Source organism: Pelodiscus sinensis, chromosome Z (genome assembly GCF_052426305.1).
Source record: "Pelodiscus sinensis isolate ZL-2025 chromosome Z, ASM5242630v1, whole genome shotgun sequence".
NCBI lineage: Eukaryota > Metazoa > Chordata > Testudines > Trionychidae > Pelodiscus > Pelodiscus sinensis.
Genome location: NC_143085.1, coordinates 31,736,182 through 31,754,689, shown reverse-complemented (window position 1 = coordinate 31,754,689; position 18,508 = coordinate 31,736,182). Strand labels below are relative to the sequence as shown.

At 41.3% G+C, this 18,508-nt stretch overlaps 1 protein-coding gene across 3 annotated transcripts in view; it reads right to left on the bottom strand.

Annotated features, from left to right (window-relative positions):
- Positions 1-107: 107 nt before the first annotated feature.
- The window catches only part of RAD9B (RAD9 checkpoint clamp component B), a 29,722-nt gene continuing 11,321 nt past the window's right edge, over positions 108-18,508 (bottom strand). Inside the window, exons 5-11 of one of the 3 annotated variants that reach the window (XM_075898691.2) lie at positions 14,112-14,211; positions 11,052-11,158; positions 7,779-7,885; positions 6,857-6,921; positions 4,593-4,715; positions 3,254-3,533; positions 108-329 (exon numbers count right to left, since the gene is read on the bottom strand). In XM_075898691.2, coding sequence (XP_075754806.2) covers positions 198-329; positions 3,254-3,533; positions 4,593-4,715; positions 6,857-6,921; positions 7,779-7,885; positions 11,052-11,158; positions 14,112-14,211 — 914 coding nt within the window. In that variant the 3' untranslated portion in view covers positions 108-197. Of the gene's footprint in view, positions 330-536; positions 1,492-3,253; positions 3,534-4,592; positions 4,716-6,856; positions 6,922-7,778; positions 7,886-11,051; positions 11,159-14,111; positions 14,212-18,508 lie in introns of those variants that run through there. The other 2 variants (XM_075898692.2, XM_075898694.2) reach the window with 2 other exon arrangements.

Genomic DNA, 18,508 nt, shown 5'->3' with positions numbered 1-18,508 from the left:
TAGAATATAAAACAGCAGTTTCTATTGACAGTTCTCATTTCTGTGTAATCTAAAAATAGTAGAAAACCCAGGGAAATTTCTGTAAGAAATGTTGCAACAAGTTACTTTAAAATAGTCCTTTAGCTATTAAAATATACCTTTAATACCTAAAGACAATGTAAACATTTTTGCAAAGTTTGTACATGTACTACGTATCACTAGACTGCTTGGGAGAGCTGCTCATTGTCAAAATCTTCTTCATCATCACTAGCTGTGGCCAAGCTATGGAGTGTGTAGCTGATGGTATCTTGCTCCTTTAATGAAATTGCTCCAAAGAAAAATGAATGAAACTGGAAAATGCAATATATAAAGTGAGATTTTATACATATAAAATATTCCTGGGATGATTTTACTTCTGATTTAAGTTCTTTTGGCAAGCACATTTAAAAAACAAATTGTATAACAATGTACACGAATACATTTGGCATTTACAATTATTTCCCGCTGTCAAAGGTGTAACAATATGTTAATTTGTCTACTGATTTAATATCAACCACTATAATTTAGTATTTCTAAACAAATTTGTAAGTCTAAATATGGGAAAAGAGTTCAGATTAGAAATAAATTCAAACCTCTGATGAATTCTTAACAGGGGAAAGTTGTGCATTACTTCAATCCTAAAGATGTGGATTTATTTAAAATATTATGTAAATGAAATAGCAGAGAGATGTTTGTGTGCAGCTGTGGCTTGCATAGGACAAAGTTTCTGAATATACACCACTCCTCCATATCCACTTTAGTGTATGCTAGATGGAAAAAAAGCTACTGCCAGGCCTGGTCTTCCCAGCCTCTGGAAACAGGGCTACTGCTAAGCCTTTTCAGAGAGAGACAAAGGAGAGGGGTAAGATGGCAGAAGAAATAATTGAAAAGCCCTTCCTCCCCAAGATGAGGCAGCTGATACTGTATCAAGTACACTTGCCATTTTGTGAAGACATCTCATGTCCTTGATTTTACTGCTACATTTTTCCAGACATTACAGATTGAACCTCTTTTGTCTGGCACCTTGGAGCCCTGACCTGTGCTGAACCAGAGAATTTTCCAAATCATGTGAGGTCAATACTTTCTAACAGCATTATCACTTCCACTGGGATGGTAGAAGATATAAATTAGAGCTAAATAATAGCATAGACTACTTTGTCACCAGTCCTGGCTCAAACTTTATGGGGACTACAGGAAACTTGGCCATATCCAACATTTGACATCCAGCTAACAAATCATGCTGGACCATAGATATTGACCAGACAGTGCCAGATTAGAGAGGTTCAACCTGTTCAACTGTGGAGCCGCCTAATGTCTTAAAGTAGACAAGGCAAAAACTCTGGACAGTTGTTTGCTAGCATGTGTTCCTTGGAGATGGGAGGGCTGATTAATGAAGTTGAACTCTTAGGGTTGGCAATGCAGCATATCAAAGTTGATGTCCTGTGTCCAGGAGCCCAGACAAATATCAGGATCCTGCAAAGGCATGAAACAGAATCCTTACCCTGACACCCCCATGTCCCTGTGCTGGGATGCTGCCTAACTCTCTCTGCTAACATCTGACAGCCTCTACCCACACCAAAAGTGCCCTCTGTTTATTAAGAAATAAACTGCCCCCTTCCCTGCTGGCTGCAGAAGTGTATCAGCTCTGGTGGCTCCCTAGCCAATGTGGTTTGCACTGTGGTAGAAGCAGCCAGTTAGGCTTCCCACACCAAGCAGTGCCTTCTGTGGCTGGGAGCCATGTGCAAGGGTGAGCCCCCACATGACACCACCATTTATAATGCTTGCGGTCTGGAGGACTACACAAAAATAAATGGGGGGGGGAGGGAGTGGGTGTTGTCTAGTAGCCAGAACTAGAGTCCAGTTTGCAATAAAGATGGCAAGCAGCCAGAGAAATGGAGCTATCTGGAGAACAGCTCAGGTTTGAGCAATTAGATAACCACAGAAGCAGTTGCAAGCCACCTAACTCTCTGGCACACAATGGATGAGAAGGAAGATATTGAAAAGGAGAAACTGCATAATGGGAACTTGGGGAAGCAGAGCATAGCACAGCAAACTATTCTCACTAAAAAAAATCCCAACCCTATAAATTAATTCTGTGGTCAATAAGCATTTTCAAATGTGAACCACAGGAAGGTTTGACAGAAGCAAGAATAAAGGGCATTGTGGGGCAGTAGACTGAACTATCATTGACACAGAATTTGGTTACAATGTATTGCAAAGTAAATAAGGACCTGTTTATAAGGGAACTGTTTAACTAGATTCTACAAATATTGATCACCGTACTATTGCACTGAACTTGACTAAAACAGCAATTTATATAAAACTGAACAGTCTAGTGTGGCAAATGGGACTACATGTAATTAAACTACAGGCAGTCCCCGGGTTACGTACAAGATAGGGACTGTAGGTTTGTTCTTAAGTTGAATCTGTATGTAAGTCGGAACTGGCGTCCAGATTCAGCCGCTGCTGAAACTGACCGCCAGTTCTGACTTACATACAGATTCAACTTAAGAACCGCAAGTCAGCTGCTGCTGAAACTGATCAGCCGCTGATTCCAGGAAGCCCGGGGCAGAGCAACTGTGCCTCGGGCTTCCTGTAGTCAGCGCTGGTCAGTTTCAGCAACGGCTGACTTGGGGACGCCCCCCCCAGCAGACCAGGGACACGGGGAGCAAAGCCGCAGCAGCGGGGTGCCTCGCCTCTGAGGCTTTGCTCTGGCGCAGGACTCGCTTTGCTCCCGGTACCCCTGGTCTGCTGGAGACGGTCCCCAGCAGACCAGGCGCACCGCGAGCAAACCCACAGCCGTGGCGGGGTCCTGCGCTTCTGAGGCTTTGCTCTGGCAAAGCCTCAGAAGTGGGGGAACACGCCGCTGCTGCGGGTTTGCTCGCGGTGTCCCTGGTCTGCTGGGGACCGTCTCCAGCAGACCAGGGGCACCGCGAGCAAACCGGCAGCCGTGGCGGGGTCCCGCGCTTCTGAGGCTTTGCCCCTGGTCTGCTGGAGACGGTCCCCAGCAGACCAGGGGCACCAGGAGCAGCTTTTCTCGCCCCGGAGGTCAAGGTGGCTGACCACTGCCTGTGAGCTCTGGGGCGAGAAAGCCCCGTTCGTAAGTGCGGATCCGACATAAGGCGGATCCGCGTAAGTCGGGGACTGCCTGTACTAAAAAGTATGATTTTTCTGTATGGGTAAAACTAATTTTTCTTTAGTTTACAATGTAGATTTAATTTGCCATTCTTCTTACCTTGTACTGATCAGAGTATGTGGGTATTACTTCTTCCACAATTTTAATGTCACCTGCTGCACTCATGTCCAATACTTCTATGTTCTTCATGTCTTTCTTTGAGATTATGGGAATAGTATCTTCTTTTGACAGAGAGTTCCTACATACTTCAGGTGACTGTGTTGCTATGGTTCTATTCCAACAAGGCTTTTTTGAAGCTACTGTCTCTGTATTACTATCATCTGCAGAATTGTTTGGGATGTTTTCAGCATTATCTGCATGGGCCTTCATCAAGGTAGGCCTGACGGATTAACAGACATGTTAGTACCCTGACTGTAAACCACAGAAACAAACTCATACTACCAATGACTAATGAAAAGCATGATGACTTTAGGACTAGACTTTCATCTAGCGCATGGGTGAGCAATAAAATGACACCACTGCTGCTATATTTACCTGTACCTCTGCCAGTCTGGATGACTGCAGCTCCCATTTGCTGTAGATTGCCAATCCTAGCCAATGGGTGCTGCAGAAAGCGTTGTAGACTGAGACACTGCTTCCCTCAGCTCCCATTAGCCTGAACAACAATCTGTGGTCAACGGGAGCTGCAATTCCCTGTATCTGCAGAGGTGCAGGTAAATATAGCAATGGCAGCCCGCCAAGGGCTAACCATGGGGAACTGGATCCAGCTTGTGCGGTGGTATTTGTCCACCCCAATTTAGTGCAACCTTCTCCCCCAGCTAAACTTTTTCCAGCCCATGCAAAACTGACAGCTATTTGTTCTGCTGAGAATCTGTGCTGCTGGTTTCTCCTTTACCCCAAAGGAAGAGGGTATTGCATGAAACTGAAGGGTGTGTTTGAGAAGAGAAGATGAATCTACAGGAAGCCATTCCCCACAAAATAGAAATAGGCAAAGATATGAAAACACAATGAAAAAGATGACATGCAATTCAAACAATGTTTTAAACACCTATTAGCTGTCAGAAATTATGGTGAGAAGGGCCACAAAAGTATTGGAAAGATATTTGTACTCTATGTAAGAGAGGCAGAAACTAGGAAAAAGACTGTTCTGAACTCATAATTGGTGTACCCTCTTAGGTCTCAAATTGTCATGTCACCTATTCATCTGGTAAAGCTCCTTAATCTGAACTTGATTATTCCTTTAATTTAATAAACCATTTCACTTGTGTGAAAATGCCCTAATAGCACATATTACGACAACTGCTGTAGAGAAACCAAAGTACATCTCTTCCCTTCTGCCTTAAATCTAACATAAAAGGAAATTGAAAAATAATTTTAAAAAAAGGACAATGACTTTTGAACTTTTAGGAGCAGAATATCAAAACAAATCTTGCATTACCTTTTCTGGTTTTGTGAAAGGCATAGAGGTTGTTGAGAGGATTCCCTATTTTCAGTGTCAGCTAATGTAGCCAAAACAAAGCTGGCTTCCACCATCATGTCCTCAACACTGAAAGCAATTGGTCTAAAAATGTAAAATCAGAGACTGAATTATATGTGTAAACATATATATGTGAGGGACTTCTGGGGAGAGGAAGAAAGCTAGTTCACTTCATATATTTATACAGATATACACATGTACACAAATATACACACACAAAGAGGCTTGTTAGAGAGAGAACTTTATTTCTGTTCACTACTTTATTTATATTCACTACTGATTTAAAAAACATGAGAGACTTGCTTCCCATTATAGTTTATATACTGCAGTGAGTAAATCCTATGGAATTTTGTACTTAAAATAATTTAATACCAAACAAGCTTCCATGCTTGCAGACAATTACACAAACTCCAAATTTAAATTAAAAAAAGTTTCCTTAACTATTCCCAGAAAAGGAAAATGATGACCTAATATTCAAAATAGGGATGTTACATTTCAATTAATTGACTAATCGAATAGTTGATGCAATTTGCATTGACTATTCTATTAATTGATAAGGGTGCCTCTGCCTTTGAAGTGTAGAAATAGCACCAGGGCTGTTGCTACACCTCAAAGGCAAAAGCACTGAGGGGAGCAAGGGGCCAGCGAGGCAATCCCTCACTGGCCCTGTGCTCCCCATGGTGTTTAAAAGTGGGCAGCAACCATGGAGCTTGGGATCAGCTGGAGACTCCCCCACTGACTCCGGGCTTCATAGGTGCTGCCGCTTTGAAGCACCCCTTTTTTCTTTCCCCCTTGCTGCCTTTTTCTTTCAGAGACAGCAGGGGGGGGAAATGACTAATTGACTACCGTGGAAGGATGTTAAGTATTGGGTAATTGGTTAATTGAATAGTCGATGCATTTTGCATCAACTAGTCGATAAGGCGCCTCTGCCTTTCAAGTGTAGCAATAGCCTGTTGCGGAGCCCATGAGGCACTGTTGCTTTGAGGTATCGCATCTTCCCTCCTCCTCTTGCTGCCTCTATCTGATAGAGGTAGCAAGGGGGGGAAGTGAGTACTCAACTATTCTGTTGACCATCCAATAAGCATTTGCTTCTCAGATAGTCAACTACTAGACTAGTTGTTCACATCCCTAATTCAGAAGTATACTGAGTAGGGATGTTAGAATGCTTTTATTTAGGTAAATGTGTAACTGCTGAAAATTTCAGCAGTTACATGTTTACACAAAGGAAGAAGGAGAGATGGCTCCCCACGCACACTGGCTCCTGCCTGCTCTCCCTACACTGGTGCCTCTGTATTGGAGGCAGCAGTGTTGGGGTGAGAGGGTGGAAAGAGGGTGATGAGCCAACTAAAGAGCTGTCTCCTCACATATACCAGCTACTGTCTGTCCTTCTCTCCCATGCTGCTAGCTCTGATACAGAGACAGTGACAGGGGAGAGAGGTTACATGTCACCATAAAGGTTAACCGATGAACCCATGCTTATCAGTTAACTGTTTACAATTTCACATTCCTGGTAAAGGGAATGGTTCTCTTTACTTCACTGGGATCATGAGTGCTCAGCAATCCAGAAAAATCAAACAAATTATGTTTTGCATTAATTCTATCATATAAAAATAAGATCCTTAAATCGGATAACAAACTATTGGATTTTTTCATTATTTTAGTTAATTACAAATTCAGCTCTTAATAAATGAATGCTATTAGTTATTTGAAGTGGAATCACTTTCCTGATAGACAGTAGAATTTTAAAGTTATAAACACCAGAGTTACAAACTGACCAGTCCCTTTATTTGGAACCGGAAGAATGCAAACAGGCAGCACCAGAGAATGAAAAAAGCAAATATAAAACAGTCCTGATACATGTAAACTACTATTAAAAGAAAAGGATGGTGGGGGGAAAAGTTTAAAAAAAGATTTGACAATGTAAGGAAACTGGTTTTGGTATGTTTCAATTAAATTAAGATGATTAAAAGAAGCATTTTTCTTTGGCATAGGAAAGTTTCAAAGCTGTATTAAGTCAATGGTCAGCTGTAAATATCTGAAAGAACAGTATTTTGTTTACAACTATGGATATTTCTGAGTTACAAATAACCTTCATTCCACATGTATTCGTATCTCTGAGGTTTTACTGTAATGGTTAAATATTACTCATAAACCAGACTGTAGATGAAAACTGAATGCAGAGTTTTTACTAATAGTTTACCGTATTTAGGTTCCCAAAAACTTACTTTCCAGACACGTCAAAATGAATTGAGACAGTAGCATTAGTAGCCTCTGCAAATGCTAATAGACCCTACAAATGGAAAAAAAAGACTATTAAATAGGGATGTTAAAAATTGTGTAATAGGGTAACTGTGTAACCGCTGAAAATCTCAGTAGTTACAAAGTTACCCACGCTACAGGTTCTGCAGTATAAAGCTTAGGTTTATATTGCAAAGGTTGCAGCAAAGCCTCCCCAACAGCGGGACCACCAGCCCCTGTTGGTCTGGCTCCCAGGGAGAAGGCTTTTCTGTGGCAGCAAAGACTCCTCTCCAGGAGCAGAGCCATCAGGGAAGCCTCCTCCCAGGGAGAGAAGTAGGCAGCCCTTGCCCACCCTGCTTGGGGGGGAGGAGGCTTTGCTGAGTGTAACTGACACCAATAACTTATAAGCATCTGCTTATTGGTTGAATGGTTAGTGGTTTACACTCAAAAATCCCTAGTACTGAGCACTACATTTTTTAAACATTTATCTCATGGGTTAATTTTCATGGATTAGGGATACCAATCTACTGTTACATGTATACACTCTTGCCCTCTATGCTCTGAGATTTTCCCAGAAATAATCACATCCACATCTAGTATGAGATGCATCATTATAACTATAGATCATAACATCCTCAATAAATGTATAATAAATTAATTGTTATACAAACCTCAAGATTTTACAAAAAAATTATCTTCAATTCTCGAATATACCTTTTGAAGGTAAACCTTCAGTGCTAAAAGGAAGCTTGCTTTTTTAATTACTCCTCAGTCAGGTAATAAATACCACTGTGCATGTGAGGCCATGTACAAAAGCTATCTTAGTGAGAGTCCTGCAGTAACATAGTTAAACATTATATATACTATGCAAATAGCCTACTATCAAGAACATTTTATTTGTATCTTTACCCTCAGTTCTTTAAGGCAAAATGTTACTTCAGAGTCTACTCCAATTTGAAAATAGTCAAATTCATCTGGATTAAGATGTATTTTAGTGTGCATTGTCTTTGAAAAATCTGTTAAAAATTAAAAGAAAGGCAAGGATTAAAATCAGAAAGTGACATTCTAGCCCCAGAATCAGTGGGACGATAATAGCATTTAGACCCATTTACTAGACCCAATGTAAATGTACCATTTATAGACCCAATGTAAATATACACTGATTTTAATATTAATAATTATGAAATAATATCAGCTAAAACATACTTCCATGAGTAATCCCTAATGGAACAGTTACAATAGAAAACACAGAGCATTAGAAAAAAAATTCCAATAATTCCATCTAATCAAAGAGGAACAAACCACTTCTTAAATTAATATTAAGCTTATCGAACAACTAAAAAGAATTAGCAATCAAACAGGAAATTACTGTCTTGACAATATCATGAGGAAGAGCTGTAAATCAGACATCAAAGTTGTTTTAGGTAAAATACTTTTAAATGCTCTGGTTAATGTAATGGTGACCCTAACAATATTAGTGTGTATATATATATGTACAGGCAGCCCCCACACTTACGACCTATGGTCTCTCAGAACTGTCATAAGTCGAATCCTTATTGCCCATAGGGCCAATGTTATGAATGGGGGTTCTATTCCTGGCCACTTTGCCTCCTGGGAGGAGTTGTCTCCTGGAACCAGAGGTGCGAATGGCACCATGAGCTGGCCGGGGGCTGTGTCAGGTGGTAGGTGGCTCTATGGCACAGCGCAAACAGTGCCCAGAGTTGGGTGGGGGCTGTGTCAGGTGGTAGGCAGCCCAGTGGCTCCCAGAGCAGGGCAGCCGTAAATGCGGGGGGTCATACGTTGGGTGGTCATAAGTTGGGGGTCGCCTATATATATAATTTAAATTCTAGAAGTTATCATAAATGACCTGGAAGTTAAAGACGTATTTTTGATTATTTAAGTCAGCATAAATCTTTTAGACTATTACTTATAACAACTTGTAATGCTGATATTGAATGATTTTTAGTGCACCCTAATTTTTTTCATCCTATGGTTTGATCCTGAAGTCCCTTTTGCTAAGTCCCACTGACTTCAGCGTTCATTAGGAGTTCATGATAAAACCTGTGCTCAGCAACTTTTATTTAAAAGTTTAAAATGTAAACATTCATAGGGAGGCAACATATGAGGTCTCTTTTTTAAAACAGACTTAATCATAGTTGATAGCTATCTGACAACTCACAAAATGTAGGATCTATAATGTGCAAATAAAGGCAGGTCTAGGGAGGAGACATCATTCTTCCCTCTCAAACTCCGGGCCATTTTTCAGGATTCATTTTTTTATATAGATAGCCAGGCCATCATTAATTGTATCATCGATTCAAATAAATACTGTTTTGATTGCAAAAAATTATATATAAAGAATGTGGCTTAATATGTTCTATTAAGCAAATGTTTTATATATAATACAAACAAAAAAGTGGTACTGTGTCTCTTCTCCTTTGTCCCATCCTTGTTTCTCTTCCTACTCCCCTTTGGTTCTGTATTATGATGCATCTTTATGAAGCTTTTCCCCTCAAATTATTCATCTTCTTTAAATGCATGCTTGTTTCTCAAAGCCTCTCCTTCAAGATGGAATCTATTTTCTCTTCTCCATTTTACACTCTACTCCATTTCTGCCATTTGTGGCTCTCTGCCTTCCTATGGTCCTCCCAAACATCAATCACTCCTTCTGTTTACAACAGCATATTTTTCTTTAACTACACCATCAAACAGTACCATTTTAGTAAGGATGCAAAAATGTGGAGGTCTTACTCTGCAAAGCAGTGACAAGTATTCACAGGAGACAAAGTGCATTAGAAAGGAACAATCAGTTGCACACACAAAAAATGGGAAATGACTACCTAGGAAGGAGTATTGCAGAAAGAGATCTAGGCGGGCATAGCAAACCACAACCAAATATGAATCAACAGTGTGGCACTGTTACAAAAAAGGCAAACACCAAAAGTGTTGTAAACAAGACAAGTAATTCTGCTCTATTCCACACACTGGTGTCCAGTTCTGAGCACCACGTTTCAGGAAAAATGTGGACAAACTAGAAAAAGTCCAGAGAAAAGCAACAAAAATGACGAAGTCTAGAAAGCATGACTTATGAGGGAAGACTGACAGAACTAGGTTTACTTTGTTTGGAAAAGAGAGGACTGAGAGAGGCCATGATAACAGTGTTCAAGTACCTAAAGGTTTGTTACAATGATGAGACAGAAAAATTATTTTCCTTAACCTCTCTTGATAGGACAAGAAATAATGATCTTAAGGGAGAAGGGAGGTTTAGGTTGGACATTAGGAAAAATGTCCTAAATGTCAGGCTGGTTAACTACCGGAATAAATTGCCTAGGGAGGTTGTGGAATCTCCATCACTGGAGATTTTCAAGAGTAGGTTAGACAAATACCTGTCAGGAATTGTCTAGCTGGTTCTTGGTTTTGCCATGAGTGCAGGGGGTTTGCCATAAGTGCAGGAACCTTTCATAGTTCCTTCCAGTCCTATGATTTAAAATTTTCCTCCTCAAAATTGATCACCCCACCCTAAAACTATTAGTAGCGCCACTTTTTGATGCTGTGCACGTGAACAATATGCATGAGAACAGAGTTATATCTTCAAAATATTTCCAAATCAGATGCCTGGAAAACTCTTTCTGCATCTTACATTCTCAAACAGTAGTACATAACTTAACACTACCAGACCAGCTGAAATGCAACTGCTTCATGCATTATCTTTCAGAACTATGCTCACTCCTTATGATGGCAATTACAATTATATTATTCATGTTTAAATATTTATCTCCGTTCTAAATACAAATCTTTCTTCCTCCTCCTTTCTCAGTATGTTGCTGTTTCTTTACAGCTATAGTAGAATAATGAACTCAGTTCAAGACTGCAGCAATTTTAACTCAACGTACTGCTCTAGCTGGCATCTAGCAATGAAATAAAAAAGTCTAACTGATGCACCAATACAAGTTTCCTCAAAAACATCTAGGATTACACTCAGTCCTATTTCTAATTTTCTAACCTGGCACATTTTCTGACCTGAAACATTCTGTACACTTTTAAGTTACGATACCTAAATAATCAGTTTAAGTTCCAGCCATGCAGTCATGTAATACCTTTTCCCACGATGCTGCAAAGTTACTATTTATTTATTTAAATTGTTTTAAAGCACTCTTACTCTTCAATATTGTGAATTCTTACCGATTTCTTCTTCAGTATAACTTTTAAAACAAACTTTCATTGGTGTAACAGCTACAGTTACTTCCTCTTGACAGTTTGGAAAATGAATCATTATATCAGTCATCAGCCTAAGAAATTTTGTATAGCATGTTAAAATAAGTTTAGACAAATTACTATCTATTCACATTAGAGAAAATATAGGCTGTTGATGATTACCCCCTTTTAAATGTGATTTAATTGTATTTTATTTCCTTTAGTATATGATAATGATTTTATATATTATGCTTCAATAGTGTATTAATATATTTTAATCTAAACAGTACTATTAAACAGTTAATATTGGGGATGTAAGGCTATGTCTACACAGCAAGCTTGTTATTGCAAAATAAATTAAAAATAATGGGTTTCATCCTCCAACTTCTGTAAACCTCATTGTATGAGAAGTAAGGGAAGTCAGGAGAAGATTGCTTTATTTTTAAATAACTGCTGTGTCGACAGTGCCAAAAGTTGAAATAAGCTATTTTGACGTAAGCTACACGATTAGCGTAGCTCAAATTGCATAGCTTTTTCCAGTTTAGTCCTGCTGTGTAGAGTGCCCTAATTGTTTAATCAATAAACATCAGCTTTTCAGTTTCCCTGCCCTGCAGGCATGAACCAGTTCCTGCCCCACGCTAAAGTAGAAGACTTATATGGCAGAGCCCATAGCATAACTGGTTATCCAGGCAGTCAGGAGCCAGTTTAGCACACAGTCGCTCTCAGCTACCAGCTCCACTTCTGGGGAGCTGGCTGCTGCCTCATGCTACAAGCTCTGTAGTATCAAAGCCTGTGCAGACTCATGCTGCCGGACCCTCTTGCTGGACTCTCTCTCCATGGTGGAGAGAGGGAAGTGGGGACTACACACCTTGCCTGCTGGCTTCTCTCAAGGTTGAGCTGAGCCATGTATGCCAGCCCATCTGCACTTCCTTATTCCAGGGATGGAGGGGGCCATGCAAGACAGTATTCCCTGGGCCCAGTCTGAGTGACACACGGGGGGACCTTGCAGAGCCCTTGCGGTGCTCCCCATGCCTGGTCTCGGGTACCGAGGGATGTGCATGCGCAGACCAGCCCCAGAAGAGTTCCTCAGGTCCGGCAGGTTGTGACTCCTCCAGGGGCACAAGCCTGCATTGCCTGGCCTGGTGGTGCTCCCAGGAGAGGGGGGGTACAATGGTGGGGTCAACAGGTGTAGGATTTGGGGTAGTGGGCCCACTTACCTGGGACAGTGTCTGACAAGATGACAAGCCTTGGCCCCAACTGGCCACTCCCTTCCTTGTATGGTTGCCCCCCTGTGGTCACTCTGCAGTACAGCTATCCCCCGTTCTCACTGTATCTAGTGGTCACTCTCCAATATGACTATCTCACTTATCAGCCCCCTCCCTTTCCATGTTATGGACAACAATCCCATTCCATATATATTCTATTTTCCTGGCACAACCAAATCCTGACCTTGCTTATGTTAGAATAAGAGGAAGTTGCATAACAAATTTGGTGGTCCTAGTTCTTACTATTTAGGAGGACTTCTTAAACAAATGGACTTGCAAATGGATGGAAAGACTCATGGACAGATGCACAAATCTCTCAAATATATATAGATTACAATGATCAATAATGCTAAAGAATCGTTAATGTAAGGTAAGTTGACAATGTAAAAATGAAATCTTACTCAACAGAAATGTTGAGTATCTCTCGCTTTATAAATAAAAAAACTTTCCTGTGGGATGACAGAGTGACATCATCACATCAACTGCGTCTTCATGCCGCTGCCACCACCCGCCTCCATCTTCAGCCACTTGCTGTGGTCAGGTTTGGCCTGTCCCCACTGGGAATGGGCTGCTCCAGCTCCGACTCCTGCTTCACACCCTGAGGGACTGCACCACTGGGAAAGAGCTGCTAGGGCTGGGTCCCCTCTGCCATCCAAGCCCGACTACCCCTCAGTGCCACGCTTGGTCTCCACCATTCCCAACCCCCGCAAGGCTTCACCAGGTCCCCTCCTCGTCTGACATCCCCTGCGCTGCACTAGATCCCCTCCATCATCCAAGTCCAACCCTTCCCCCACCCAGGCCATGCCAGGTCCCCTCTACCATCCAAGCCCAATCCCTCACCATGGGCTGCCCCACATTCCCTCTGCCATCTGAGCTCGACACCCCTTCCAGCTTCCTAACCTCTTCTGCCAAGACTCTGCACCAGCAGCCTGCTCCTGCCGCTTCCCTTCTGGCCAGACACTTATCCCCAGCCTGCTCCTGCACTCTCCTTCCTGGCCAGACATCCTGTCTGCAGCCCGCTCTTGCTACCTTTCCCCTGCCAAATACCTACCCCCTGAAAGAGGGTGATTGGCAAGCATAGCAAGCAGGGGGTGCAGCACCCTAGTATACATTTAAAACTTATTTTTTTAATAAAAATACATTTTACTATCTTTTACCTTCCCCAGTGCTGTCACTAGTGAGGTGATTCATATCAAAACACATTCATCATCACCCACAGAATTGTTAACTAAGTTCAGCTTTAGAATCTTTATAATATCAATATAGCTGAAGCCAAAAAAACCCAGTCAATTTACATACTCCAGGTGGAGCTTGCAGCTATGACAGTCAATCATCTTTTTTTTTAAATAGATAAAATTTAAACTAGAAGTAATGGAAAGGCAATAAATGTTGAATCCTGTAATTTTTTTACATAAAGCCACTTTTCAGAGTAGTACAGCAATTTAAATAGTTATTATAAAGTTTATAATTTTATTTTTAGATTCTTTTGCCTCAACTACTCAAGTATGTCTTTGGGATTTATGATATTCTGCAGAGCTTTTGAGAACTGCTAGTACAACTTTATATATTACCGATTTTACTCAGAGCTGGATCAGTGTCAGGGCTGATACAGCTCTGACCTACAGTCCCCAAGCTGTAGTATTATTTAGTATAATAGCATGAAGCTAATCAAACACTGATTACTGCTCTGACATTTAGATGCCCAAAATATATTCTTCCTTGATTCCCTTAACTGGACCTCCTCCTATATTATTTCTAAAACAAAATATATTTAATTCATTACCTTGATTGCACCTTTAGTACATTAGGACACATATTCTTTGAAAAAACAGCTTGTAAAGGTTCACTTTCATAAAAAGTCAGGTTATGAGTTTTTACAATACCTAAATATATAACATATGAATAGAAATTAACATGTGTTTTCATGCTATCTTAAACTTGACAAATATTAAATTAACACTTTCTTAAACTCAGTAAAACAACATTGACAACAAAGGTCCTATTCTCCCCTCTGTGGGAATAGATTGCCTAATTATAGGAAACACCATGAATTTCCAGTTTCCTAGGAATTCTTTCATAATGAAAAAAGCTGAAGGTTCCACTTTCCAAACTTGTGGAACTCAGGAATTCTGAGAATCTCGGTGAGCCACAAGAGAAAAGGGTCAGACATGTTAGCTTGCCAAAAATAAATCTGGTATTTGGGGTATAGAAGAGGCAGAATCCAGCTCTTAATATGTGGCTGGTATAACACTAATGAAAAGAAGCAAATAATAAAGAAGCTATTCAATAAATGTTTTTAGAAATCTTAATTATCATCTACTATTGCATACAAGTACAGGCAGTCCCCGGGTTACGTACAAGATAGGGACTGTAGGTTTGTTCTTAAGTTGAATTTGTATGTAAGTCGGAACTGGTACATATTGTAGGGGAAACTCTAGCCAAACATTTCTCCAGAGCTCAGTTTTATTCTCCCACACCTCACTTCCCTCAGTCCTTTATTCTCAAGCTGAGGTGTCTGCTGAGAAAAACCACTCCGCATCTCCCTGGTCTGCTGGGGGGAAGCAGCTAGTGCGGGGTTGCCTCACCCCGTTTGTAAGTAGGGATCCGATGTAAGTCGGATCCATGTAACCCGGGGACTGCCTGTATACCAAATACTCTGAGGCCTGGGTTTTATGAAAGATGGTGTTTGGTGCTCTCTCTGGTGGATACAGTGAAATGTCACAGCCTAATTTTCACTATCAATGTATGTGTCAGAGTCTCTTTTCTCTACTATTCATATTAATAATTTGTATTAATAAAAATAAAAGATTATCAAACAAATAATCATTTGCTAATAAAATACAATTTAAAACCATTTAAAAAAAAGGAAAATTATATATTGTTACATTTTCTCAATTACATCTCTAAAATGCAAACTTTAAAACTTAAATTTAACCCAAACAACAAATTGCAAGAAATCTGTTATTTCAGTGCAGCTCACTCAATAAGCTAGCACTAAATGAAACTTGTTGCCTTGAGCCTTAATATGTTATTTCCACTTATTAATATAAAATAGTGTGTTTCAAATTTTAGAAAATGCATTGATTTGATTTGAACATGTATATTAGGGATGTGAACAGGTAACCAGTTAAGTGGTAAGCATCACCTGCACAGGGCCAGGAGCCAGCAGTCCCTGTCCAGGATTCCACTTAATCAATTAACCAGTTAAACATTAGGTTAACCGAATATTTATCTGGTTGACTGGGATTTTACACTCCTAATGTATATGTGCTTATTTATATGGTTTTCCTAAAGTTAATTACATATTTTAGGAAAATTTGTTAAGAGTGGCCACCAGCAAGACTTGGTGGACAGTATATACTCTGACGCCACCAAAGATTTAGTTGCGAGAACCAAGAATTAGGTTATATAGTCCAGTGTTTCTCAACCTTTTTTATAAAGTACCCCTTAAAAAAATTATAAGTACCCTCAGTACCTACAGTTTTCAGACACACAAGATTTTACTCTACAATTGCAACACATTTGTTTCAACAACTTAATTGTAGCCAGGCAGGTAATGAAATTTTCAGGTGTAAAAAGTACAAAAATAATAAAATGCTGTAAAACTTAAAAACAAAAATGTAGTTTTTTCCGAATTTCAGTTGTGTTGATGTACCCCCCAGACTTTTCTCTAGTACCTCTAAGGGTACTCATACCACTGGCTGAAAAACATTGATCTAGTCCATCTAACTGTCAAAACAGGCTTTTTTCCCTATAACGCATTTTCAATCGTGTGTCCAACCTAGCTTTTAAATGTGCATGCAGCAAAGCATTCTCTATTTCCCCGATGAAACTATTTCATTATTATAACAGATTTCACTATCAAAGACTTTGCCTGATATTTTCTCTTTCTTAACTTCATTTAATTACTTCTAAGTACATCTTCTTGTAGTATCCCAAGACCTTTTCAAATGCATCAGTTTATTATGCTGGCAGTTTCTGAAGCAGCTCCTTTATCTCAGAATGGAGGTATCTTATGTTTCAGGAATTGAAGTTTGTAACTTCTATTCCTGATTCCACATCTATTTATTTGGATGATGAACACAGTATAGCATATATCACCATGGATTTTTCAAAAAATTTGAGGCATATAGTCATTGGCTGTGTCTACACTGGCATGAATTTCCGGAACTGCTTAAAACGGAACACTATTCCGTTTTCAGTTTTTCCGGAAAAGGAGCGTCTACATTGGCAGGCTGCTTTTCTGGAAAAGCCCTTTTTCCGGAAAAGCATCTGTGGCCAATGGAGATGCGCTTTTCCGGAAAAGACTACTGGGCTGTCTATACTGGCCCTTTTCTGGAACAGTGTTCCGGAATAAGGACTTATGCCCGAGTGGGAGCAGAATAGTTTTTCCGGAATAGCGGCTGATTTAGTACAGTAGAGCATCGTTGCTTTTCCGGAAATTCAAGGGCCAGTGTAGACAGCTCGCATCTTATTCCGGAAAAGCGGCTGATTTTCCGGAATAAGTGGCCCAGTGTAGACACAGCCATTATGTTTACAGTATAGGACCAGGTACATGAAAACAAACATCATTTATGATTATGATATGAAATTGTCATTGCCTCTACCAACACCTATTTTGTAGAACACAACTGTTAAGACAAAGGTCAGCAGCAGCTGACTTGGGGACGTCTGGGGTTCTTAAGTTGAATCTGTATGTAAGAACTGGCGTCCAGATTCATCCTGTTGAAACTGATCAGCGTCTGATTCCAGGAAGCCCGGGGCAGAGCAACTCTGCCTCAGGCTTCCTGTAGTCAGTCGCTGATCAGTTTCAGCAAAGCTGAATCGGGATGCCAGTTCCGACTTACATACAGATTCAACTTAAGAACAAACCTACAGTCCCTATCTTGTACGTAACCCGGGGACTGCCTGTACACTAGAACCTTGTAATATTACTAGCAGATGCACCCAGCATTGTTTGGGTCTTTAACTGATTTATTTAAATACATACAAAATGTACATGTTTTAATTTCAATTACTATTTTTATAAAAAGAAGGAAAATGAAGGCTGAAGTGAGGGTTTGGGGTAAAGAGAGGCATGGGGTGGCTTAGAGCAGAGGGTGGGAAGGTGTGTGCTGCTGCTCCCCCCCCCCCCGCCGGCCTGCAGCTGCTCCAGAGGAGGCCTTGCTTGGGTCAGTGGCCATGCCACCCTGTTCTGCCATCCGTTGGGAGAGTGCAGCGCTCTGCCAGTTGGCCCCAGCCTTCAGCTGCTCCCATACCCTACAGCTTGCTGACTAGGGGAGGGCACTTCGGGAACTATCCCCTTCCCCCTCCATCTGGTAGCTTGTTTGAGAGGGTAATCTGGGAGTCTGGCCAAGCTAAATGGGCTGCCTTTGGCCTTCAGGGCTCCCCCTCCCCTGGCAGCCTGCTCCCTCTCTAGCTGCCCCCTCCCCCCCAGCCTATAGGCTGTCTTGGAGGGTGGGCGAGGCTCTAAATGCTGTCCCTGGCCTCAAGCGGCCTTCCCGTGGCCTACAAGCTGTTTGGGGGGGAGGGCAGATTCTGGGGGCTTCCCCCCATCAGTTGCCCCTCCTGCAGCTTTCCCACCCGGTTTGCAGGCTGTTGGGGGGACAGGCTCTAGGGGCTTCATCTCCTCCAGCAGCCCCTCACAGCCTGCAGGCTGCTGGGAGGGGGCGAGGCTCTAGGGGCTGCCCTCTTCTCCCGCAGTCTGCTCTCCCCACAGCCTGCAGGCTCCCCATGGGGCAGGACAGGCTCCGGGTTTGGGGTAAAGGAGTTCCTCACCTGGTCTGGAGGCAGACAAGATGATGGAGTCCCAGCCCTGCTGGCCACTCTCTGTGCTGCAGCTGCCCCATTGGCCGTTCTCAGTATCACATCCCTCTGCTCTTTGCCCCTCACTTTCCATGTTATTAAAAACAGTCCCATTCCTGGGACTTTCCATGTACAACCAAACCCTGACCTTGGTTTAAGATAGCGTAAAAAGAAACTGCATATCAAATTTGGTGGTCCTAGCTCTTACAGTTTAGGAGGAGCTCTTGAACAAACCGACTCACATATGCACAGACAGATGGAGTCATAGATAGATAGATAGATAGAATGACTGTAGATAAGATATTTAGGTGGCAAAGTCAAGGACCCAAAAGATATGAATAGTTGCAAGGATTTTTTATAATGGAAAATGATAGG